At 36.6% G+C, this 25,370-nt stretch overlaps 1 protein-coding gene across 3 annotated transcripts in view; it reads left to right on the top strand.

Moving 5' to 3' along the window:
- Positions 1-24,798, top strand: part of LETM1 (leucine zipper and EF-hand containing transmembrane protein 1) — a 31,658-nt gene extending 6,860 nt beyond the window's left edge. For 2 of the 3 annotated variants that reach the window (XM_074821931.1, XM_074821933.1), the window contains exons 3-14: positions 580-1,024; positions 6,275-6,418; positions 7,452-7,589; positions 10,555-10,758; positions 11,252-11,371; positions 11,960-12,091; positions 12,690-12,869; positions 13,500-13,652; positions 16,443-16,577; positions 17,141-17,328; positions 19,301-19,457; positions 20,853-24,798. In XM_074821931.1, the coding sequence (XP_074678032.1) occupies positions 580-1,024; positions 6,275-6,418; positions 7,452-7,589; positions 10,555-10,758; positions 11,252-11,371; positions 11,960-12,091; positions 12,690-12,869; positions 13,500-13,652; positions 16,443-16,577; positions 17,141-17,328; positions 19,301-19,457; positions 20,853-21,002 (2,146 nt within the window). In that variant the 3' untranslated portion in view covers positions 21,003-24,798. The remainder of the gene's footprint in view (positions 1-579; positions 1,025-6,274; positions 6,419-7,451; positions 7,590-10,554; positions 10,759-11,251; positions 11,372-11,959; positions 12,092-12,689; positions 12,870-13,499; positions 13,653-16,442; positions 16,578-17,140; positions 17,329-19,300; positions 19,458-20,852) is intronic. The other variant, XM_074821932.1, reaches the window with a different exon arrangement.
- The last annotated feature ends 572 nt before the right edge of the window (positions 24,799-25,370 follow it).

Raw genomic sequence — 25,370 nt, 5'->3', positions numbered from 1 at the left:
GAGTGTTGGTTCTGTGTCTCCCAAGTCAGTACCATGATGGAATTTTGTGCAAAAGGTTCTGCTGAAAAAGGAAAACTAGAGATAGGAAAAGAGGAACTGTAATGAAATTGGATTTCTCTGATACGAATTCTCTTCCTCTAACTCAGCGCCTAACCCAAGTCTACAACTTCTATTTTTTTCTCAAGTGTTTTGTTCAAACAGGAGAAGTAATAGAAGGGGCTTTGTTACTTAGGATTTGCAGATTTATTTTTCAAATGTAGCCTTCTAAATGGAAAGTACTTCTGGTTGCTACTCTTCATTTAACTGGAGTAAAATAAGCTACCTTTCAAAGCTGTTTAATGGAAAATTCCCTGGAGGTTTTTTCTTTGTCATGAAATAAAGCCAAGCATTCTTTTCAGGTATAGGCATTGATCTTGAGAGTCACAAGTTTGATTTTTTTTTTTTTTTCTTAAATATGTGATAGATATTTATCAAATGATGCATTTTATGAATACATAAATTCATATAACTATACAAATATATATTATACAAATAGCTTATGATCTATTGCTAATTCTTGAATGCTTTTTTCTTTTGAAGGACTGTACACTTTAGATATTGCACTAGTGTCCCTCCTGTTTGCGCATACTCCAAAAAAGATCGCTACTGTTGTTGGACTAAAGGATCTGAACAAATACACTTCACTTCTGGCTCATGGACGCCACCAGCAACCATGGGTGTTTTAGGTCCCACGTATCTTCCAGTTAGATGGTGGCATTCTTCACGTCCCCTTCGTGATGACTCCATAGTTGAGAAGTCACTGAAGTCCTTAAAGGACAAAAACAAGAAGTTGGAAGAAGGAGGTCCTGTATATAGTCCAACAGAAGTGGAAGTTGTGAAAAAATCTATTGGACAGAGGATTGTGGATGAACTGAAGCACTATTACCATGGTTTTCGATTACTGTGGATTGACACCAAAATAGCTGCAAGGATGCTCTGGCGAATACTTCATGGAAATACTTTGTCTCGTCGAGAACGGAGACAGGTACTGAGTAAATGCCAATGTTGTTTGAGTATCCTTAGCAATTGCTTCATTTTATTTGAACTGAGTTGGTTCTTTCTGTTGTCTTCTGTTCCTAGAATTAAAATTGCTAGGTATATTTCCCTCTTCCTCCCTATGTGGACATTAAACATTTTGGATATGACTCCAAAACATTTTAGTCTTGTTCCCCATAATTGAAGATAAATTTGATATTTTCTAGTTGGAGCAGCAGAGGACTCTTCTGTTTTGTCATGTGGACAGCAGTTGTGGTTTGTTCTCAAGTTCATATCCATGTGCCACATGTGTGTACACAGTCACTTTCTCTGCTTTTTCATTCCAGCTGGATAAATAGAAGGAAGACACTTCTAGTAAAGGTTGGATTTGTGCCAATTCTGTTGTGTTGGTTTTGTTGGGTTTTTTTTTAAACAGAAGAAAAGCTGCAGGCTGAAAAGCATGATTCATAATCCAATATTAGTACTATCTCAGTTATAAATATATTTGTGAGATAACTTTAGTCCAAAGAAGATAATTTGAGGAAAGTTTTTGGTTTATACTTCTGTTTTTCTTTATGGCGTGTAGCTTACATTTGTGAAACTGTAAAAATGCAACTGATAATTTTAAAGAAAAGGGAATAGAGGATGGAGATGAAATCTGGAGTGCAAAATGAGAGTGCTTTTAAATTAGGATAACGTACATGCATTCAGAAGTAATTTCAGTTTGTGGATGAAGTAAATATGCTCATTCAAGTGGAATTAAAAGATATGGATATTTAAAAGCTTTTGATGTGAGCCTTTCTATATGGAAAGACTGCAAAATAATAAGTTGTTTAAAACTAGTGTAGTTTAAACAATTTTATTTTGAAAGAATGCGTTGGTATTCAACTTCAGTTCATTAGCAATATATCAAACATGCTGATTTAATAGTTCTGATTTTACTGTTTCTAAAGACAAGATGTTTAAGCATTTTATACAGATAAAATATTCAAGTCTGTCTCTTTTAAAAAAAGGCATTTCAACTGTTGCTGAAAAAAATGCTGGAAGAAATGTTGGAGAGTGAAAAGTGTGTGTAGTCTGGCAGCAGGAGTGAGTAGTGCTGCTTGTGATCATGGTCCAGTTCTCTGCAGTTTGTACACTGTACACATGATTTGTTAGGTTCACATCTCTGCCTTCAAAAATTTTGTTAAATGATGAAAAATATGAATATTTCCTCATTGCTTTAATCATTTCCTGATACAATTAGGTACATAGTCGAACATTTTCATGTGTAACTAAAAAATATCTTAATGCAGTGTGCAAGAGTTTTTTTCCTGTATATGCAAGGTTAGACAAATAATGAAAATTGTTAAAGGCACGTGTAGCAGTTTTTGTCTGCGATTACGTTTAGTATCTTTCTACAACAGCACTGGTTGATGATATTTGGTCTCAGCATCTTCATGCTACTTCTTTGCCCTTTTCCTTATGCTGGTACAAGAGTATGTTTGGCAGCTGATCCAGCTGAGACATTGCTCAGCAATAAATATAACAGCCCATGCTGACGCAAGAGAGGGGATTATGTAGTGCCAAGAAAGAGTAACTGAGGATAGGGGGGAATGAGGACGGCAGGACTTCTTGAAGTAGCGGTTCTGGCTTGGGCTAGTTTATTGAGAGCTTTGGGAAACTTGGAAAACCAAGTGAGACAAATTAATTCATGGTTTAAAACGGAATCAGAAATTCTCTGGAGGGCAAGATTGGAACCATTGGTTTTCCTGCCTGTTTCATGTTCACTGAGCCATACTTCTGAGAAATTACAACCAACAGGAAAATAGGGATATTGTGGAAATATTTCTGCTGAAAGATCAGGACTCTATTCTAGAAGGCATGAACCTTTAGAAATAATATGTTATCTTTGGACACACATGCGTTACTCCATCAATAGATGGATTTATTCACAGAATCACAGAATTGTCTAGGTTGGAAAAGACCTTGAAGATCATCCAGTCCAACCATCAACCAACATTAACAGTTCCCAACTACACCATATCCCTCAGTGCTATGTCGACCCTACTCTTAAACACCTCCAGGGATGGGGACTCCACCACCTTCCTGGGCAGCCCATTCCAACGCCTGGCAACCCGTTCTGTAAAGAAATGCTTTGTAATATCCAGTCTAAACCTTCCCTGGTGCAACTTGAGGCCATTCCCTCTTGTCCTATCGCTTGTTACTTGATTAAAGAGACTCATCCCCAGCTCTCTGCACCCTCCTTTTCAGGTAGTTGTAGAGGGCGATGAGGTCTCCCCTCAGCCTCCTCTTCTCCAGACTAAACAACCCCAGTTCCCTCAGCCGCTCCTCGTACGACATGTGCTCCAGACCCTGCACCAGCTCCGTTGCCCTTCTCTGGACATGCTCGAGTAATTCAGTGTCCTTTTTGTAGTGAGGGGCCCAAAACTGAACACAGTAATCGAGGTGCGGCCTCACCAGCGCCGAGTACAGGGGTAAGATCCCTTCCCTGTCCCTGCTGGCCACGCTATTCCTGATGCAAGCCAGGATACAGTTGGCCTTCTTGGCCACCTGGGCACACTGCTATTCATTTGATTGCTCTTTAGTTTCGTCATCTAGTGATGACAGAGATGTCTTTCTCATATTTACTTAGTGGTCTGGCATTTGGCCTTCCTGAATCCTTTTTTTTTTTGGTGCAGATGTGTGATTTCAGTATCAATTCCCTTATTTTAAATAAAATAGAAGTTTATTGTGCAGGTATAAATTAGCGTTTACATTGATCTACCCTGTCTCTTACCTAATGGGAGGGTGTGTGTCTGTATGCATGTAGAAGATGTAGAGAAAATAGTTTTAAGAACTATTTAATGTTATTTTCTCAATCTAGGTTTTGTGGTTTTTTTATATGGAGGTAGGGGATGTCTTGTCTCTTGAATGGAGTCATGGTAGGTTTAGAACCCAGGCTCAGTGGAAAGCAACCCAGCCTACAGCTGGAGAAAACCCTTTACATGTGCTTTTTTTAAACCTTACTTTAAATTTGTTTCAGCATGGTTAACTTCAGTTCAGCCTTAAATTCTAGTATACTGAACTGATTTAAAGAAGTCTTAAAACTTTGATGCCAGATTAACTACAATTTTGCAAAAATTGCTTCTGAACTTTAAAAAAAAAAAAAATGAAGTACATACTGCTTTAAATGTATTAAACTGCATATGAACTGACAGTCCTAGAGAAATCTTATCTTCACGCAGACTGACAAATGAGTTATTTCTGCCTGCCCTTTCCTTCCTCTTTGGAGGCAATAATGGAAAGATATCCAAGTAATCTAACCACATTAACAAGCAATTGCAGCATGGCTAATGCAAGGGAACTATTGCTTATGTAAACCAAAAGTCAGTTCCAAAATTCTGCTTGTACAATTGCTGGTAGGGGTTGGATTCAACAGGATCACATAATCTACATTTAGGAGAGAAGGCAGGAAGAAGTGCAACATGCGAACATACGATACTGGCTGTTAAAAACTAACTGCTCTAGTGCTGCCTCCTACAGCAGGATAGTTCAGGACATGAAAGTGAGATGGCAAACACTATAGAGTTTGGGGCAAGTGTATCAGCTTTGCGAACTCTGGCCCTGCAGAGGAGGGAGGAGTGGGATACATGAACTGCAGCAACACATACAGAGTAGTCACAAGTTTTTCATGCTGTGCTGCCAAATAATATGTGTGTAATCATGCACCATTGTATTAGGTTCCTGTGCAAAGCTGTTTTCCTCAAGTTAGTGGAGGGTGCAGTTTCGTGATTTATGTAAACTGATTCAGGACAGTGCTGCTGCAGAAAAGGCCAGTCCTGCATGGTGCTTAAGTTTTCCAACACCTCCCCCCCGCCCATTTGGTTTGTTATTGAGCCTTTTTTGCTCGTCTATATGTGTATTTATGGGTTAGTTTTAGCTGGATCAGAGGTATACCTTCCCATTATTACTGCTTGTGCAGGTTCATGACTCTTTATACATTATCTCAGGTTAGCATTAGGTTAGCTTAATCCAGTTGTGAAACTGCTTCCTTAGATATGGATTTTGCCTTGTACAAATATTTGCATGTGCTGTCTAAAAATAGACCCTGGGTAGGAACTCTGTACTGCACTCCATAGAAATTCTTGAGGGTTTTTTTAGGGAAAATGTACTTGTTCTTCTGATTTTTAAAATTTTCTTACAAACTTTCTTACATCTTTTTGAACTCCCTGGTAGTCATTTATCTTCTATTGTTGGAATGAATGGAAATATCTTTGAGTCTGTAAACAATGGACCAAAGCATACCTTCTGGGAAACTGAATTTTTTATATACAAAGAAAAATGTCAAACTTTGGATCTGTGTAGTTTGTGCATTCCTCAAACAGTATTTAAGATTTTGGCTGGTTTTATGCGAAGAAAATTATGGTTGAACTTTTACTCATTTTGTATTCTAGCAAAGCAGTCCTAGTGTATGTCTGACCTTCAGTCCTGGTTTAGGAACTGACAGTATTCCCAATAACTAGTTATTTGCTTTGTAAAATGAAGTAGAGTCAAGCAAGATCTGCATTCCCCAATATAAACCAAATTATTAAGCTTCCGACAAGTACTGAAGGATTTGACTGTAGACTGTACAGCCTAATATATACATTTGTGGGTGTACAGAAATCAGAAGGACAATATTTATTTTATGCAGTTCAAGGTTTGGTAACTAATGCGTTGGCCTGCTTCAGAGGATTACTGCTCTAGAAAAGCGGTGATTTTAAAAAAAGAGAATCTACCAAGCTGGGCTCATTACCCTGGATTTAAATGTACATTACAATTGTTATAAGGCAGAGGGGGAGGGATCTTCCATTTTATTCTTGATTACTTAGTCCATAGTAGCTCATGCATGTAAGAAGTGGTGGAGCACAAATAAAGATGAATAAAAGAAGTTAAGCAGCTTTAACTACAACAAATGACCACCTCCTGTTTTCAGGTGCTTTTAAGAGGTTTAAATGAGATACTTGTTGAATAATCCTATTGAGACACAGTGAGGCTTTTGAAATACTTTCTATAGTGTTGAAAACTGGTGAAACTCTGGCACTGTGTAGTATATAGCAACTTGAAGAAAAAGATACTAAAACCTGACTTTGTCACATCCTTTTCTGTGTTACTTTAAATTTCCTTTGTAGCAAATATATATATGTGAGCTTAAGTGATAATGTGGATGATCGTATCAAGTATTTTTTAAATAAATACTAAAAAATTTGCTTATCAATATTTTCTTTTTTCCTTCCAGTTTCTTCGAATATGTGCTGATCTTTTCCGCTTGGTCCCTTTCCTAGTTTTTCTTGTTGTCCCATTTATGGAATTTTTGCTTCCAGTAGCTCTTAAGTTGTTCCCTAATATGCTTCCCTCTACATTTGAGACAAAGTCTAAAAAGGTAAGCAGATCTGAATTTATAATCCAATAATATGCTTTGAAAAAATTAGAACTTTCCTTGGTAAAGAAAGAAATTAGAAAAATTCTAAAAATCGTAATTATTGTTTTAGTATTAGGGGAATGCTTTTACTTTCTTTGTGTTGTTTTGATGATCTTACTGTTAACATATAATAATGAACCAGTGCCATCCTGGTTTTCTTCTTTACGTTGTTGAGGTGCTTTAGCTATGAGGGCTATAAGCTTCTCTTGTCTTTTTTGCTATCTTCATCTCCATTTTCCATGACTTTTACAAAGCAGAAATGAAAGCTATGAAACTTTATTTTTCCAGTTTGTTAAAATAGGCACACTTTGTTTTAACATTTGTAGTTCTTACTCTTGATGCAAGGTTTTTTTGTATGTATACTTAATATTTAAAATAGCTTATTATGCATTGTTTTGTTTAAACTTTTTCTTTTAGTTAAATTTTCTTGGAATTATTTAGAGCTTTATAAAGACACACCAAAAAGCCCCCCAAGTTTTCACTTTTAGAGCACAAAAGTTTTACATGAGGTTTGTACGTGGTGAGCTCCCAGTCAGTTACAGATGTAACCAATCATGACTGTATACTTGGATCTAAGTAACCATTAATTTCCAATTCCGTGATAAATTCCTCTTTGTTTGGATGAGATGTAGTGTAAAGATTTCTGTGCTGGATACAGGAGTTGGGCATTACCCAAACCGATTGGTTTCGTTTTTTTTTTTTTTTTTTTTTTTTACTAATTCAGAGGGTGCATGTTAGTTTTGGCAGGTGAGGCCACTCATGCTGCACTTCACTCTGTTGCCATTGCATCTCATGCTTCATGGAGCTTTGAGACGATCAACCTATTTTTCAGTGTGATTCAGGGATCTTTGGTAAGAGTGAATGTCTCTTGCGATGTGTGTGTTACAGCAGAAGTTCAGAAGTACTCCACGTAACTTGACTGAGGGCAGAAGTGGTATTTAGCATGCATATTCCTGGAAAGAACTTTTAAAACCAAATATTTTTTTTTTAACAGGAGGAAAGATTGAAGAAAGAATTGAGAGTAAAGCTTGAATTGGCTAAATTCCTTCAAGACACAATTGAGGAGATGGCCTTAAAAAATAAAGCAGCCAAAGGAAATGTTACAAAAGATTTTTCAACATTCTTTCAAAAGGTAAAAATTTAAAAAAATATTCTTTCTACCAAAAAAATAGCTTATTTTGTTTGGTCTATGGTAATCATCAGATACCTTTTCTGTTGGATTTGAAGAAGCAGGATGTAATAGTTTTTTTAGGATAAATTTATTTTTTGTGAGTAATACTTCAGTGTGCTGAAGTTTTACTGTTCTTAGCTTTAGTATTCTAGCTGGTACTTTCACTCAGATTCTAGAAGCAGTATATTTCTGCTCATTCACTTCTTGTTCCCTGATTTTGTTAATAAATTAATTCTAACAGATTATGTGTTCAGCAATTATTCATGTAGTTTTCAAACTCTTTTTTTTTGAACATTGGGTATAAAAAATGGGAGAAAGAAGTTCTGTCCTAATTGACTAACATGGGGGAAAAGTAAAAATTTTTTTTCAGATTTAATTCTGCTTATAAAAACAGTTTTTAAATGCACAGTTGGTTTACTGCTGAAATCCTTTTGGATGCTGACTTGAATGTGGTATAATCTGGGGCTTTGCTAGAATGGGAGTGCTGTGTTTGGTGCAAAATTTTTCTATTCAAAAGCAGTTGCTGACATAGAGACTAAATGTCATATATCTGCCTCCTATGCTGATGGCCTTTAGGTTTGACAGTGTTTCCTTTCACCAAGTTGTAGGTAAAGGTAAGGTATTCTGTGGAGGGATGGAAAATACCTTCTTAAATCTTCTCGGGATAGGATTTATCTCAGGCTGCTCACATTTGTGATTTCTCTTAATTGTGGGACTGTTGAATAAGAGATTAAGCTATCAGCCCCAGGTGCTTTGTTGAAAGTAAGAGTGTAGTACCCTCCTTTGGGGAGAGTATGTATTTGCACAGAAAAAGGCACGTAAGCCTGGGGATTTCAGACCCGGACTCTACAAGTCCTGTCAGCTAGCTTGACCTTTTTCTGCTTGTCAGAGCTGAGAATAAAGTTTTAAAGGGTGGGGTAATAAGATCATGTTGATAGTGCCGCGTAGGTTACCTCAGATAATGATATTGCAAGTTTTGCCAGTTGGTATCTGCTTGCAAAGTCCGTGTACTTTGAAGCTTCTATGCAATCATCTGTTTCTGTTCTTTTTCATCTGCAGAATATTTTCAATGGTTAGTTAGAGCAGTTAGTAGCGGAAGCACTGATGCTGCAGACTCTGGGAGCATGCCACTGCCATGCTTCATGTTTGGAACATTTAATTTTCTTCTGAAAGAACTGCTGCTGAGAATTTACAATTGGCGGTTAATTTCTGTGGAAACAAATGACGTATCACTCCACATTTGCTGGAGGAAGTCCCAAGTTCTTTTGATGACTAAAAAGTTTCAAGCCCGACATTTCTTATGTGTGGGTGTGCTTTTTACAGCTATATATTTCTCATTTGTGCCATGGAGACACTGTGCTAGATAACAAATGTCAGAGGAAGAAGCAGTTTAAATATTTCCCACCTTTTTGCTGTTCTTTTATAGCTGCTTCTGCGTGAAGTATGATGCGGCAAGAACCATTGATTATAGGCTTAAGATGTTTGCTGAGAAATTCCAGAGTTTATCTATGTTGCTTTGTAGTTAGTGATGTACTAGAAAGTTTCAGCTTGTACCCTCAAGAAACATATGCTTGGCTCTGCCAAAATTCAGCTTTAAACAAGGAAGAAAATACTTTCTGTATTTTTAAAGTTCTGGTTTGGGTCCTGTAGTGAAGGAGCTGGTGAAGTGGAACAATAAGGCCTTTGAACTTTATTTCTCTGGGTTGTGTTGCAAAGAAACCAAGTATCCTGGAGGTTAATGGGCTCAAGACCGTCTTGTCTTCCAAATTTTTATCTTTTCCTGTATGTAGTAGCTGTTCACTAAAAGATTTGAGTTGGCAAGTAAAACAGGTAGGCATAATAAATCAGGCTGTATAGGTAATGTTAGGTTTTCAGACTGTACTTCATGTCACTTTGTTTTCTTTACAAGGCTTAAAAAAATGTGGAGGAGTTAGAAGTGTTTTTTGGATATCTATGTACTTAACTGTTTAGACTGAAGGTGTTAAGTGACTGGGAGTACTTCATTGTTAAGTTCTGCAGGTTTTGGAGTCAGTAATATCACTAATAAGCACGATGATATACTTAAAATAGAAAAATCAACATTTATACAGGTGATGTTTTACTATGACCTGATGAGACTAGGGAATGATTTTTTTTCTACTTTGAACTGCTATTTCTGCTTCCAGTATTTGGATTTAATTACTATAAAGTGCCATTTGGCAACACATTACTTAAAAGCTTAACTTTGCATTGTAAAAGCAGTTACGTAAAACCTTCCATCAAGGAGCATGCAGAGTCCTTTCCCAAATAGTGGTTCATGCTTTGTAATAGCTTCAAGTATAAGTGCATTTGCATTGAGGTGCCACAGAACAGCTAGGAACTGGAAGCAAAACGTTATTGTAACAAATGTGGTTGTGGAAAGAATGTAGGTAGGTAAATGTCCAAATCTGTGTTTCATAGGGACACCAGTGTTGTAAAATTTTTGTCATTGGGCATACTTCTCACTTTATCTTCACAGGGTGATGCTTTTGATGTGATTTTGTGTTTAGTAAGTATGGTACCAGAAAGAATACTTGCCGGTGTGACTTCTGTAGCAACTATTTATTTACTCTGGTATTTTTTTTTTTTTTTTGAGGTGTCTCATGGCAGTGCCAACTCAGATGCATCTGTGTACTAATGAGCAGGTCTAACTTCTGGTTTTGTTAGTTCAATCTTAAGTATATTATGTAATGATGTTGGAAACTATCAACACCATCAATTCGTTTGCCTTTTATAGTGAATAACTTGTCTTTTTAAAAATTTCTTTCATATCTTCCTTTTGGCCTAGTTCCTATCCCAGAATTGATGCAAAGTACTTGATAAATCAGGAGAATATTTTTATTCAAAATAACACCCAGTCATAACATTTGCCTTGCAAAGCTTTGTGTGTGTTTGTTTTTTCTTACAGATAAGGGAAACTGGTGAAAGACCCAGTAATGAGGAGATCTTAAGGTTCTCTAAACTGTTTGAAGATGAGTTGACTCTGGACAATCTAACCAGGCCTCAGTTGGTGGCACTTTGTAAATTGTTGGAACTTCAGTCAATTGGGACAAATAACTTTCTCCGCTTCCAGCTGACTATGAGGTTGAGAAGCATAAAAGCAGATGACAAAGTGAGTCATTCTAAATATGCACTGGTTAATAATTTTGACATGTAAGAGTAATGAGTGTGTGTGGAGATATATATATGTCTTTCTAGGCATTTTCCTTTTTTGTCTTAATTGTCTTATTTTTGAGCTAACTTAGAAAGAAAAGGCTTGAAGAGCTTAAAATCAGAAATGTCCTTATTTGTAAAGAAAAGCTGACCTTTTTTTATCTACATTAATTGCAATGAAAGTAATTATGTTGCAAAGAAAAGCATTTCTATGAAACTGCAATTTATAAGGGAGGTGATAGAAATATTAATTTAGAGAGAGATTGACATTACCATTATGAAACTGTTCAGACTACAGTATAATGTTCACTGTTTAAAAAGCAAAGTCTGTTTTGTGTTATCACAGCAGCCTCTAGTGGCCGTTGTAAAAATAAGGACTTTGGGTATGCATTGATGATGGTTCTTCAGTTTTGAGCTGTTACATATTAAAGTTTATTTTATGCTTTGTGCAGCTGATCGCTGAAGAAGGAGTTGATAGCCTGACTGTTAAAGAACTGCAGGCAGCTTGTCGTGCCAGAGGTATGAGAGCTCTTGGTGTGACAGAAGAGCGTCTCAAGGAACAGCTTAAACAGGTATGTTTTTGCAAGGCTGAATACAGAGAGCTAACTTCAGTTGCTAGCTCTGATTTTTGTTATGATTCTGAGAAGTAATTTTGATTCTGTTCTCATTAAAGGCTTGGCTAAAACAGTCTTCTCCTTAACAAGCTTTTTAAAATATGTAGTAGCAGTGGGTTTCCGGCTTTTGACTGGGCATGATGTTCTGATGATGCAAATAGATACTTAGACTTAAACATATCCAAAATATGTTTGCGATTTTGGCAGTTGGTCTTGTTAATTATTTGTATTACTCTGAAAAGAACTTTTCTGCAAGTAGATCAGTTCGTCTTTTGATGTTGCCTGGTTTAGAGGAAGGTGCACGTTAAACAACACTTTTTCAAATATCCATTCAATACTTCTTGAAATACTTCTTCAAACAAAATACTTTTACAGCAGTTGCATTGAAATATAAGAAATTCTTAGCTGCTTATAGCCTGTAGTTCCTGTGCTACAATATTGACTGATAAGTAGTGGTAAAAAAATTAGTATGTACTTTTTTGTGTATGCTTGACTTGAAAAAAAATCCAAAAGTTGAAAATTTGTTTTATGTATTGCATTTTATAGTGGTTAGATCTGCACCTGAACCAGGAAATCCCTACTTCATTGCTTATTTTATCCAGAGCCATGTACCTTCCAGATACCCTTTCTCCAGCTGATCAGCTCAAAACAACACTTCAGACACTACCAGAGAGTGTTGTAAGTATTGATATCCATAGTCTGTAACCAGCTTTCAGTATCACTGAAAATCTGTTCAGAGAAGTAGATGTTCTTCATGGTTCCTTTCTTTCCTTGAAAAGCTAAACCATGGATAGGTTTAAGTGACCTTCAAACACAGAAATTGGCTAACATGTGGAGGCGTCTGAGAATTAAGCAAATAAAAGGCAATATTTCATTGCATGATGGTAGACAGTAATAGCATAAGAAGACTTGGAATACACTTTTTACTTACATAAAACAATCTATGCTCCGGACAATATAAAAACATTAATACGTGAAAATGTTGATGTTGTGTAGAGAGAGAAATAATCTGAGTAGATTATTGGTGGTTTTGAGAGAAAGAGCATGAAGAACATATATGATTTCAGGGTGCAAAGTTCTCACTTTAAAAGAAAGACGATCATCTCTTTCTGAGAAATGCAAAAATAGGGTAACTTTAGGGGGTTTTAACTATATTAATTAGCATACCTGTACTACCTATCTCAATAAGGATATATAAACTTCGTACGTTATGTGGACATAGATATATCTATATACACATATGTAGACCTTAATAGACTTCTTACATTATTTTTAGGCCAAAGAGGCTCAAGTCAAAGTGGCAGAAGTTGAAGGTGAAAAAGTAGATAACAAAGCACGACTGGAAGCAACACTTCAGGAAGAGGAAGCCATCAGAAAAGAAAATGAAGAAAAAGAGATGGAAAGATTGTCTGAAGCTGCAGAGAAAGCCAAAGAAACCCTTCAAGTTGCAGCCATGGTAAATTCTGCTCTCAACTATTGAGAAATAAATGTCATTGATGTAAAAACTAGCATGTTGTGGGTTACTGCCTCTGCTCTGGGTGTTGCCTGTAAGAAACTGGACTTTAAATCCACACGTGGAAGATGTGGAAGAATATTAAAATAGACTGCAACACAGAAGGGCTCAAGTGTGAAACATAAAAGATTGTCTCAGTCTTATATATCTTTGATTTCTCTTTCCTCTTAATTAGAGTAATAAGAGAAGCTTTTTATTCCTCTAGCAAAGGTGGTGGTTTTATTTGTTTTTTGATTTCCCCAACCCCATACTTTAAATGTTCTTATCTTTGGCTCTTTCTATTTGTCATTAACCTGATAATGTCATTGTATAGTACTTGACTATAAAAGCTGCTGACCTGCTTTACTGGTGAATTAAGCCACAGGAGCTTATGGGCATAGTTCATTAAGTGCAAGTGGGCTTTTTATGTGAAACCACTCAATATGTTGCAGTTTTTTAATGTTATCTTCTCATTAAAATGTCTGTGTCTACTTTGACTTCTCAAAATAGAAACAGTTGCCATTCTTCACTAATGCTAATACAGATAATGTTATCTTTGTTTTAATTAAAACTTCATCGGCCTTTCAAATTTAGGAGGTGGAATCAGCAGTAGATCTTGAAGCAGCTGCTCTGCAAGTTAAAAAAAGTCAGGTGGCTATGGATACTGAACAAGAACTGGCAAGGGCAGATATGGAAATTCACTCGGAGACACTGAAAGATACAGCACCAGTATTGGAAGGCATTAAGGTAATCTGCATAACTGTACATTTTTAGACTTCTTAATGTAAAGATTCAAAACATTCATGTAAGAGTGATAAGTCGCCTGGCTGTCCTTCAGTTTTAACTCTCTCACCACATTCTGTAAGTTAAAACCAGCTAATTAGTAGATTGCAAATTCTTAAGCACCAATGAAGACATTGAAATCAGCACAACACATCTCTGAGTATCTCCTTTAGCTCTCTGTGTTATTGAAACCAACATGCCTATTTTTGAGTGGGCATTTGCACTGGCTGTAGACATAATGGATCTGTGCATGTTTAATCTGTGTATAATTAACACATGAGGTGGGAGAAGGCATGAGTGAGTAAAGATGAGTGTTCCCTTCTTTTGAGGGGTGTAGCTAAGACCAAAGGCTTAAGTAAGGAACTAGCTTTGGACTAGACTGTACTAGATTTGTATTGACTACTTCTAAAGTGATATGGGCAGTGTATGTACACTATAAAAACTTTTTAGTGTCTTGCACTATTTCTCCAGTATGTTGTTGAATGTACTTTATACCACCGTTAAAGTAATAGGTTAATTTCTAGGATTAGCGTGCTTTGTTATTATTGGAGCATGCTTTGTTACAGTCAGAGCGTGCTGTTTTTAATTTGCTACCCGGCTGGCCTGTAGCTTCTGGATTCTCCTCCTTGCCCTTATTGAAGATAGGAGTGACATCTGCTTTTTTCCAGTCCTCAGGAATCTTCCCTGATGACCATGTCCTTTCAAAGATAATGGAGAGTGTCCTCTCAATGACATTAAACAACTCCCTCAGCACTTGTGGTTGTATCCCATTAGGTCTCATGGACTGTGTGTGTTCAGTTTGTTTAAGTGTTCTCTAACCTGATCCTCCTCCATTCATGGTAGATCTTCCTTGCTCCAGACTTCTCCCTTGGTCTCAAAGACCTGGGATTCCTGAAGGCCGGTCTTATCAGTAAAGATTGAGGAAGACATTGACCACCTCTGCCTTTTCCATGTCCTTTTCCACCAGATTCCTTGTCCCATTCAGTAGCAGGCCCGCGTTTTCTCTTGTCTTCCTTTTGCTCCTGGTATACTCGTAGAAGCCCTTCTTGTTGCCCTTCACATCCTTCACCAGATTTAACTCCAGGTGGGCTTTGGCTTTCCTGAACCCATCAGTGCCTGCTGGGACAGTGTCTCTGTATTCTTCCTGGGTCACCTGTCCCTGCTTCCATCTCTTGTGTGATTCTTTTTCATGTTTCAGTTGTACCTTGAGGGTTTTTTTTGTAGATGAGCACTTTATTCATGAAATTTGATGTCAGGATTTTTCTCAGTCCCAGTGTTACTTTGCAGAATAACAACAATAATTTTAAATGGATGTTTTAAGTAGAAAAAATTTTTCAATTTTCCTGGACAGCATCATTATCTACCTGCCACTATTATAACACTGTTTACTTTAGAATGCTGCCAAGAAGGTTTTAATGGTAATAACAAAATGCAACTAATCCACGTTGAAATGCGTTGTTGTGTGATGAGTTACCTGACTTGGCTGACTGTGTAACTGGGTGCATGATAGTGCAGCCATGAGGAATGCCGTGGGGGGGAGGCAGGCAAGGCTGGGATGATCTCATTTGGCAACACCAAGGATGTGTGATGTCGCAGCTGGCTTACGTGGCCACATGTGGCACAGCATTTACATTGCGGCCTGCCATGCCACCAGCACCGTGAGAATGTATGACAACATGCCACAAGTAGGACTTCTTCAACAGCCCTTACTGATAGGAGAAAACAGGAAGTAAAGATAGCGTGACATTTCTTAACTGAGGTTACAGTGTGGCCTGTCCCCTAAAGATGCTTCCAAAGATTTTAAACACCGTGGAATACGTTCTTGCCCCTTAGAGGAGAAATGTAAGACTGCCAGTTTCTTGAAGAAGACTGATTTTATTTGACGCAGAGGAATTTATTTTAAAACTGAGTTGCTTTTTTTTTTTTTTCCTAAGGTGAACTATAGATACTGTATTAAAATCAGAAGTGAGGTTGATGCCTAGATGTTAACAGTACTCTGAAACTCTTTCAGAGTCGGTGAAGGGGCTGGATGCCTAGTTTGTGAACTGTTCTGTAGTCGTTTCTTCAAAGTATATCATCGTTCTGCTCTGTGTTTCTGGCAGCCTTGTTTCCACATGTCTTTCTATACTATACTTACGTGGCTGTTCAGAGTTTAGCCATTCAGAATAAAAGCTGGTGTCTGGGTAAGATTAATATACTAACTGTAGCTAGTATTAAGGGATTTCAGAATTTTTAGTGAACCATCTTGAAGTCTTTAAGTATTCAGTTGGAGGTTAGATTTTCAGGCTCAGCTTTTCAAGAGACAGGTAAACTTCACAAACTGTGGATGTTCGTCTTCATTCTCACAAAGGTTGTTGAAGATAACTTTGCTCCAGCTCAACTTCCTGAAATTTGCTCTGCATTTTTATCTTTCCTGTACATAGTGAATCGTTTCTCAGTTGTTTGGATTTTTCACCCAGGAAAGAAGGAAGTAAAACATTCTTCAATGAGACAATAAAGTACAGAATTTCAAATAGCCAAAATCTGCATAATGAATCACGTTAGCTGTACTAGCGGACTTAAAAAATACGTACCATAGCAAACTAATTGCCTTAGCATTTCAGATCTTTGCATCAGACTCAAAATGGCTATGACAATTATTAACTCTGAACATGGAAAAACAATATTGAGTCTGTCTTGTCTGGTAAAAGACACGAAATTGTTGAGGAAAATCACAAATGTGTCTTACTAATTTCTATATATTTTCTGTTACAGGGTGAGGAAATCACTAAGGAGGAGATTGACATGCTGAGTGATGCTTGCACCAAGCTGCAGGAACAGAAAAAATCTCTAACAAAGGAAAAGGAGGAGCTCGAGGAATTGAAGGGTGATATCCAGGAGTATAGTGAGGTGAAGAATGGGGCATGGAAGTTCTTTTTTTATTTCTGTTCGTGTTTCATTTTAGCAGATGATCCACAAATTTAAATACTATCTTGCTTGGATGTCTGTTAGCCTGTAGTTGGGTGAATGAATTTTGTACGGGACAATGCAGAGCCTCATTTGTGTAACGTGTTTATAAAGCCTAGTTAAAATCATTGGAGTAGTTCCCACCAGATGTGAATCCTGTTCCTGCTCTTATTCCCAGGGTGACTAGACTAACAGGTGCTAACTGCTGCATGCTGCAGTTCATTCTTACCAAGCGTAGATGTCAGTATTGCAAATACTTCCAAGTTAAGTCAAATGAATCTTACCAATCTTATGAAAGGTGTAGAAAATCACATTTAAGGGGTGCATGAAAAAGGCAGCAGTGTTAGAATTTATTGTTCTAATTCCAGTTTGGCTTTATATGTTTATACATTTGCATTTCATTTGCTAATGGTTCCTGTCTTCAAATGCTAGTCAAGATCAGTACTATCTGTTGTTGAGCATTCACACTGACAAAAGCTTTTCTCTCTCTTGACCTTTTCTTTTAGGATTTGCAAGAGATAAAAGAGCTCTCTAAAACCGGCCAGGAAGAGTCAGTGGAAGAGTCAAAGGCAAGCAAGCGATTGACCAAGAGGGTGAACCGAATGATTGGTCGGATAGACAAAATTATTAATGAATTAGAGACAAATCAAAAGGTGGTGGATATAAAGCTGGATGGTGGTGATAGTCCTGCTGGGTAAGTGACTTGAGATCATTGAATGTGTCTCTGACTGTTCATCATCAGTCTTGTTTTGTCTGATGCGTGATTAGAAAAGAATTAGCAAATAAGTTGTTGTTTAGAATGTTAAGATAATTTATTTTAAAAATTGACAGAATTGTGCTGTAGACTTTCTCCCTTCTAAGGTGTGTTAAATATGGTTGAAACGAGGAAGGAAAAAAGCAGATATAATTCCCCATATGCTGAGGAGTCCTGGTGGGGTTCTGAAAGTCAAAGCAGTATCTTACCATCTTGTTCACTCCTCTAGCACTAACGGTGGTGCAGGTGAAATCATGGCCTTTAGTCATGCTCCTCACGCAGTAGGTTTGCCCCGTGTCATTGATTGAAAAGGTGCGCAACAGCATGGTAAGCATATCCGTGCTTGTTCTTTAGTAGTGAAGATGTCAGTGAGGAAAAAAATTGCAATAACGTCTATTCTGTCTCTGGAGAGAAATGGTCTAATGGAAGTAAGGAGATAATTTTACATGGTCCCTTGCAGAAAATTTGCTTCTCTTCAACTTTAAGACACTTGCAGATTTTCAAAGAAAGATCTTCCTTCATAGTTTCATTGCAAATTCATTTATCAACACTTCTCCAGGTCTTAATGTTGCTGGAGAGTCTTTCAGGCAATCATATGTTGAACTGTCATATGTTGCATATTACAGGCACTGAAATACCTAAAAACTGTGACTGTAGTTCTCACAGTTTCTGGTTATGAATGCTGTTTTAATCTAGTTTATGCTTGCACCATTTTGTGTGATTCATTAAGAGAACTTCCCAGCTCCCATAGAGCATAACCTAAACAGAAATAAAGATTCTGCTTTTGTTGCTTCTGAACTTTGTTTTTTCCAGCCCCTAGGGCAAACAGTCATTTGTTTCAAATTTTGTGTAATAAGATTAAGGTGGCCATATAAATGGTGCTATAGAGAATTGTTGATCAAAGCCATCCGGATTTCTAAATTAAAAATACAATATAGAATCTGCTTGTACTGAATGTAATTATGCTTTATGCAATGGATGGTTTTGTGGATAATTTTGTGGGTGATTACGTATGACTGAAAATTACTAGTTTAAATATTGCTTAATTGTCAAAGGCTTGTTTTTTAACCTTCAAGTTGGTCCATCAAGAGTCATAGAAATGACACAAGTCCAGGACGTGTAGTGGCAGCTTGAGAAATGCTCCTTGAATAAAAGTCAGTCTGCCCAGAGGTTAGGGCCAGGTGTGGAGCTGGGACTACACTGGTAAAGCCCTTCTGTTTAATATTTGTTGAATTCACTGTCTCCTGCATTTCAGCTTGACCTGTGCTGGAAGATGGTTCTTCAAACTAATAAAACTACATAGGCAAGCAGAGGCTTTAGGCTGCAAAAGACAGACAACTTCAGCTTTGTGAGATCAGTAAGCAGACAGTGGAAACATCTGAAATCTGCTAGTCACAATGTCAAGTTTAGTCCTTTCTTCTACAAAGTCTCTTCCTTGATACGCACAGTGAAGCCTGTTTTAACAAAACAGCTAAATTGCTAAAGCGATTAGTTCCCAGCTTTTGTTTTCCTGTGACTTTCATTAATTTTGTGTAGGCCAGCCTCTCTAAATCTGAAAGGATGACAGGTGCATGGCACTGCATCTTTGGCAAATTGGGCCGGGGGGCAAAGGGCATTAGATACACAGTCTGGGAAGCACAGAAACTGTGTTAAAATTTATTTCAAATGCTACTGGATACCTGTATTTGTGAAATAAAGCACATGAAAACCAAAAGCGTGATATTCAATGGTAAGATAAAGATTCATTTGAAATCTGCTTGCTGATCAATAACTCATTTCTGCTTTTTGCATTCTGTTCAGGATTATAAATAAATAGTTTTTAATGCTTTTACAAATGACCTGCAATGTAGTGACTTTCAGTACTATATTTTGTCAACTTTACTCCTTTGGAGTAACTGCTTGCCATGCACAGATTGTGCTTCCTCTTCAGGGAGAATCTCATCAGTATTGCTGAGCTAATTAATGCGATGAAACAAATTCAGAAGATTCCAGAGGAGAAGCTAACTAGGATTGCAGAGGCACTAGATGAAAACAAAGATGGCAAAATTGATATAGATAATGTTGTTAAGGTAAGTCTGTAGACTACTTAAAGAAAATAAGGCTAGCCATCCCTCAAACATTGTACCTGTTTCAACTTAAATTCATATTTCTGTCTTTTGCAAGAGTCTTTACTTGAAGCCAGTGAGGTTTTTGGTAATGTATTGTAAATAGATCTTATAATACATATTAGCATCTTCAGAATTTGTATGGCTGTTTTTGATGGGGGGGATAAAAAATCTTTATCCTGTGTCTGTTACCCATGTTACCTTTTAAAGTTGTAGGTTTTCCTGTATGCCTATGTCAAGTTTTGTAAAATATGGTAATTTCATTGTGCTGCTTATGAATGGGAGGGAGCATGGGAAGGAGCGTTAGAACAAGTACTTTAGGAATACCACTATTAGCCAAAGTCTTGACATAATGTGTATAGATACACTTTATGTTAACACAAGATAATGGCTTCTCTTGTCTACTTGCATACCTTAGATATTTAACTGAGACCTGTATTTCCTATGCTTGAAAGACATCAGACAATCAGTTGTCCCTTAGGTCCATTGTAAATGACCTGTGTTCGTGGCCTAATTTGTCCTGTTTTCTCATTTTGCAGAACATTTTCAGGTTTTCCCAGCATTGCTCCTTCATTTTCTTGTTTCTTTTTTACTTGGTAAATTTAGAGATGTCCTGAAACTTACTTCCTTGCAAGTAATTTTCCTACTCAGTACAGAAATAGCACTTAAACTATGGCTGAAAATACAGTATCAGCCTTTTGAAACACATTTCCTCTCTACTGAAGTTGTCCCAGTGGTGATTGCCTTCCCTGTTGCTCTAAACAGCCATTGTACATTTAGCAACACAGGTCAAATGTACCTCTGAATTCTGCATATAATGCAGAATAATTCTAGGAACTTGAGGAACTATGCCAAGAATATATTTGTACAAAAAGCTATATAAAGGAATTTGGAATCACCTGCTAAATTATTTTTTAATTTTGCTTTCTGAAAGGCCTCCCCGCCTCTTCTACTCTTCAGTTTTTGTAAATTTGTGCCTATTTAGTACAGTAGGTCTTTTTGATAAAATTAAACCTACAAATTAAGTATTGTCTTAAATACTATTTCAACAAGTACTGAATCTGAGCTTTCCATCAGAACAGATATAATAAACGGGTGTGTTTTACTAACGTTTTAAAATGTGAATCTTTGTGCTGAGTTCAAAAGTTCTAGATCATTTGCTTTAAGTTTTAGCTATTTTTTTTAATAATCTGGATATGTTTTAGGCCCTAGTTGTGCTTTGAACTTGTGTTTTGTATAAGAAGAAATGCTGTTTTTCTTAAACATGAGAGAACTTTTTTTTGTCTTAACAAAATTTATGATATGAAAATGCCTGAATCGTGTAAAAAGTAAATGCTGTCTCAATTTCATTTTATGTAGGTAGTAGAACTGATTGACAAAGAAGATATTGATATTGGCACCAGTCAGGTTGCTGAGATTATGGCACTGCTTCAAAAAGAAGAAAAACTGGAAGAAAAAGAGAAAGCAAAGGAAAAGCATGATAAAGAAGCTGTGGAAGTAAAGAATTAAGCTTCAGAATCTGAAGCTAATCCGAATTGTAACCAAAACCTTGTATATCTCTCTGTGTCTAATAGCTACATATTACTTGAGCTTTGTGATTATGGGAAGTGTTTTGAGCTGATTCTAGTAATAAATCGTAGATATGTTTTCTGACAATATGGAATGAAATTTCTGTTCATCAGAGAAGTAATTTACTGTCATTCCATACAGATGAAAACAAAATATGCTTCTTTAGCGGTGCTCCTGCCCACAAAATCATGTATTTGCACTCGTTGTTGTGGTACAGTGATCCATTAAACTTGCAAGTTTGCTGTATAAATTAAGTGTATCTATCATGGAAAAATGTTTCTCATTTATTTTCTTTCATCATTATGTGAGGCCCAGCCTTGCTCTGCCTCTACCTTTTAGCTTCTTCAGAATTTAATACAAATTTTCCCTTCTGTCACAATATTACACATTTTGTAACGTGAAGATTCTGTGGCTTCAGTAGTAGCTCTTTAAATTGAGTTTTATTTAACCTAAGTATCACTAAGCTGTTGCCTCACTGACAGAGAATGTGGCATTCTAATCACTTTTATGAATTCATGATTATTATTTTTTTCTGTTGAAGGGGAAATCAGATTTTTTTTTTCCCCTAGAATGGAAACTTGCCATGAAGTTTGCTTCTTATGGGTGCCTTAAATTTCTTAAGACTAAGGAGTAGAGGATGTTGCTTCTACTCAAAATTCCATGAATTACTAAAGCATTGGAATCACAAGAGCCTTTAAAATAGTTTCAGAACACAATCTGTCACACAGTAAAGTAAGTTAAAGTGTTCGTCTAAATAGCAAAATGAAAGTAATTGTAAGGGGAAAACATCAATTGTGATCTTTTTGCATAGATTTTTTACAAATGCAATTATTTTTGCATGTTTGTTTCATCTGATAATTATTTACACCATAACTAGTTCTCTTACCTCTCAATTTTCATCTCAGGTATAAAATCACTAACCAGGTATAGTCAAAGTACATAAATACTTTCATCTCATAGCCTTGCTTACTGTGCAGTCAAGTCATGTCTGGTATTGCCAGTGCTTTGATTACATCATTGGCTTTCTAATTAATTGCTTATAGTTACTGTCTTTAACTGTGTGATTAAATACTGACAGTAGGCCACGGTTTACTCATTAGTGTCTGTCCTTAATAGTAATTTTTTAAGTTTGAAAACTAAAATACCAATGCTGGGATGTTCCATAATTCCTGGTAGCCTGAATTTTCCACTCTTAAAATCTGTTATGAAGTGTGACTTGAACCAGCAGGGTTGTGGTTTGTTTTTCTATTTTAATTTTATTTTGCACCCAGTATTCTAAAATATATGAACGTTCTTGATTTTATGTACACTATAGGGGGCACATCTTACAATGGCGCTGTACACAGTGATATTGAGGTGGGCAGTTAGTACTTAATGCTTTTTAGTCATAGTTGCATATTTTTGTAGAAAATGTTGACTCCCAAGCATATTTCAACATAATTCCATGTTCAGTATTTATCTAGATTGACTAAATTATTTGTAAAAACTTATCTGAAGTTAGTGGAACAAAAGAAGTTTTGACAATCTCATGGCTTGCATGATGGACCATTGTATTTAGTTGTTTCCAAAGCAAGATGTACAGTAAGATGTACAGTACAATTCTAGAAAAAGGGTCAGTGCGTAATTCAAGTATTGAGTTCATATTCTGTACAGTTTGCAAAGAAAGCTGCTTACAGTAAGATCCTCCTGAGAATTACTGTAATTGTATCTGAAGTGTAAAATTGCTGTGACAAAGCTGAAATTTCAAATCAGTATGATCTTTGTAGTTAATAAGTCCCTAAACAAAGGGGGCTGTTCTCTTCCTTGTAAATTGAAATTAACTTGGAGATTTCAGCATGAAAGTCAGTTTGTAGATTTTGAAGATAAGACTTCACTAGGTCCTTTTTTAGTCCAAAACTTATCTTGGATGAAAATGCAAGAGTGAAACTAATTTCAAAAAAACTCAATTTAAAAACTTGTTTTTACATTGTGTAATTTACAATTAGAATTAATGGGCTTTGAAGTATGATACGTTTTACAATTGCATATCTTCAAATTGAAAGGAGTGTATAACAGTCTTACTTGACATTCCTGAAACATGATAAAGATACTCTAAAATTGTCAGCCACCTTCTATGGAATATCAAAACCTAAGAATTGTATGCACTTGAATGCATGTGATTTTAAAATGGAAGTAGCAGAAAAAGCTGTTTTCAGAGATTTGTTGATTAAAGTTTTACAGAGCTTTAACTGTCCTTACAGTAAATTATCTGATTGTAGTATTGGGGAGTTCAAGACACTTTGCTGTTCTTTTTCTTTGTTTACTGTTCACTTAAATTTTCTGTGGATTAAATAAGGGAGCCAAAAATAGTTGATTTTTTTATGAAGAAGGTCCTGATTAAAATAATCAATAGATTTATTAAACATTTTTAGCTCTTGGACTTGTTTGAAATTTGGCATATTGTGAAATTTTAACAGATTACATAAAATACATTTAAATGGCAATCACAAATGGCAGTTTTCCCCTGTTACGTAAAGCGTTTCAAGGATGTACACGTCAACCATAGCAAAGCATTTTCATGGGAAATACCTTCCTTCTGATGTTGAAAGTAAGCAAACCCAGGACAGCTGGACTTGAACAACACATGTTCTGCAAGCTTAAAAAGATAAGGAAGCCCTCGGTGATTCACATTTACCCATGTTTGAGCCTTCCCAAGCAGCTCTGTCCAGGCACTACAGACAATTCCAGCAAATCGGTGGCTCGCGGACGGACTAGCTTCAGATAACATGCTTTGTTGTCTTCCGTGTTGACCAAAAAAACCAGGAGCTGCAGTACTTTCAGAGAAAGGATGACTTCCGAGTGTACAGTCAGACTTATTCCTGAATGAATATTTAATCAGGAAATGTAAAATATTTGTTTAAATAATTAAAGGATATGTGAGATCTCGGTGACCTTGTGACTTACACAGGCCAAGCCTTTAAGCTCAGAGTTAGGTAATCGGTGAGACCGTTACAGTTGTTTCGGATTCAAATAAGATCAGATTTTGATTATAAACTATTCAGAGGAAAAAGTGTAGAACATATAAAAAGCCTTTAAAAAAATCAGTTTAGCAGTAGGGTTGAGAAGTAAAGTAGGATGTCATTTTTCCCCTTCAAAACAAGCAGGTCAAAAGACCTATTTTATTGAAAAATTTGTTACCATTTCACATTAGCTCAAAAGATGTTTTTTACTGAGATTTTTGTCACTGACTGCATGCTGTGAGAATAAATCTGCTTGCAAGTTATGTACCAGAACGCTGATTTAAGAGGTAGTTTGTCAGCAGGACTGCATGCAGGTAGAGAATATTCTCTTGACAGGATAACACCTTACACTTACGTAGGCTTTGTCTGGGAGAAAAAGTAACATCTTTTATACAACTCCAAAATACTTCTTGTAACTTTATATCTATGTACCTTGCTAATTATTTAAACTTTAGCTACTTCAGCATGTATTTGAATACTTTTAAATTGTTTATATCAAATTATTGGGTATATTTCATTAAGAGGAATCCCATATTCTGTTCTTTGTATGTATTCCAAGTTCTGCTTTTCAGTTGAAGAATTTCAGCCCGTGTTATTATAAATTTAAGTCAAAAATTATTTGTCTGTGCTCTGAGCATACTGGTCCTGTGTTTGCCATAATGCAGTATAAATTTTTAAGTTAATTGGAGCTTGTGTCCTTTGTTTAGTTATAATAAATGTATCATTTTGAAACCTAATCTCTCCCATTATTTTTCTGTTGCTTTTGATTATTTAGTGTTAATTTGTCACTGTTCAGATGAGATGCCAGTCACAGAGCTGGACACTGATGGTCTGAGTATTGTAACTGAAATGTTTGGGGTGGAAGAGGGCAAGTGATGGATGAATCTTTAAACTGGGGGGTGGGGTGGGATTTGAGGGATGTTTGTTCTTGCAGAAATTCTCTTGACGTGTGTGGGACTGCTTGCCTGGTGCAGTGAACTGCTAAACCATTCCTTCTAACTACTAGGTATGAAAGTGGGGAATAGCGAGTGTACTCTTACTACAAGGAACTAATGGAAAGGTTGACATCTATTCCAAATAGAAATAAATCTCCTTAGGAAGGATCCATGTTTGGGCTTTGTCCAAGTCAGGGGAGAAAATACATCTGAAATGATTCCAGAGATTGATTATTTTATGCCATGCTGTGCCCCTCACCCCTGATTTTGCAAAATTGTATGTATTCCTCTTCAATCCAGATATTCTTCACAAAGTTCGTCTCAGCATACAGCAGACTTCTAAGTCTTGGGCATTTCCCAACAATATGCTTTTT

Source organism: Strix aluco, chromosome 4 (assembly GCF_031877795.1).
Source record: "Strix aluco isolate bStrAlu1 chromosome 4, bStrAlu1.hap1, whole genome shotgun sequence".
Classification (NCBI taxonomy): Eukaryota; Metazoa; Chordata; class Aves; order Strigiformes; family Strigidae; genus Strix; species Strix aluco.
This window is presented reverse-complemented; position numbering and strand designations above follow the sequence as displayed.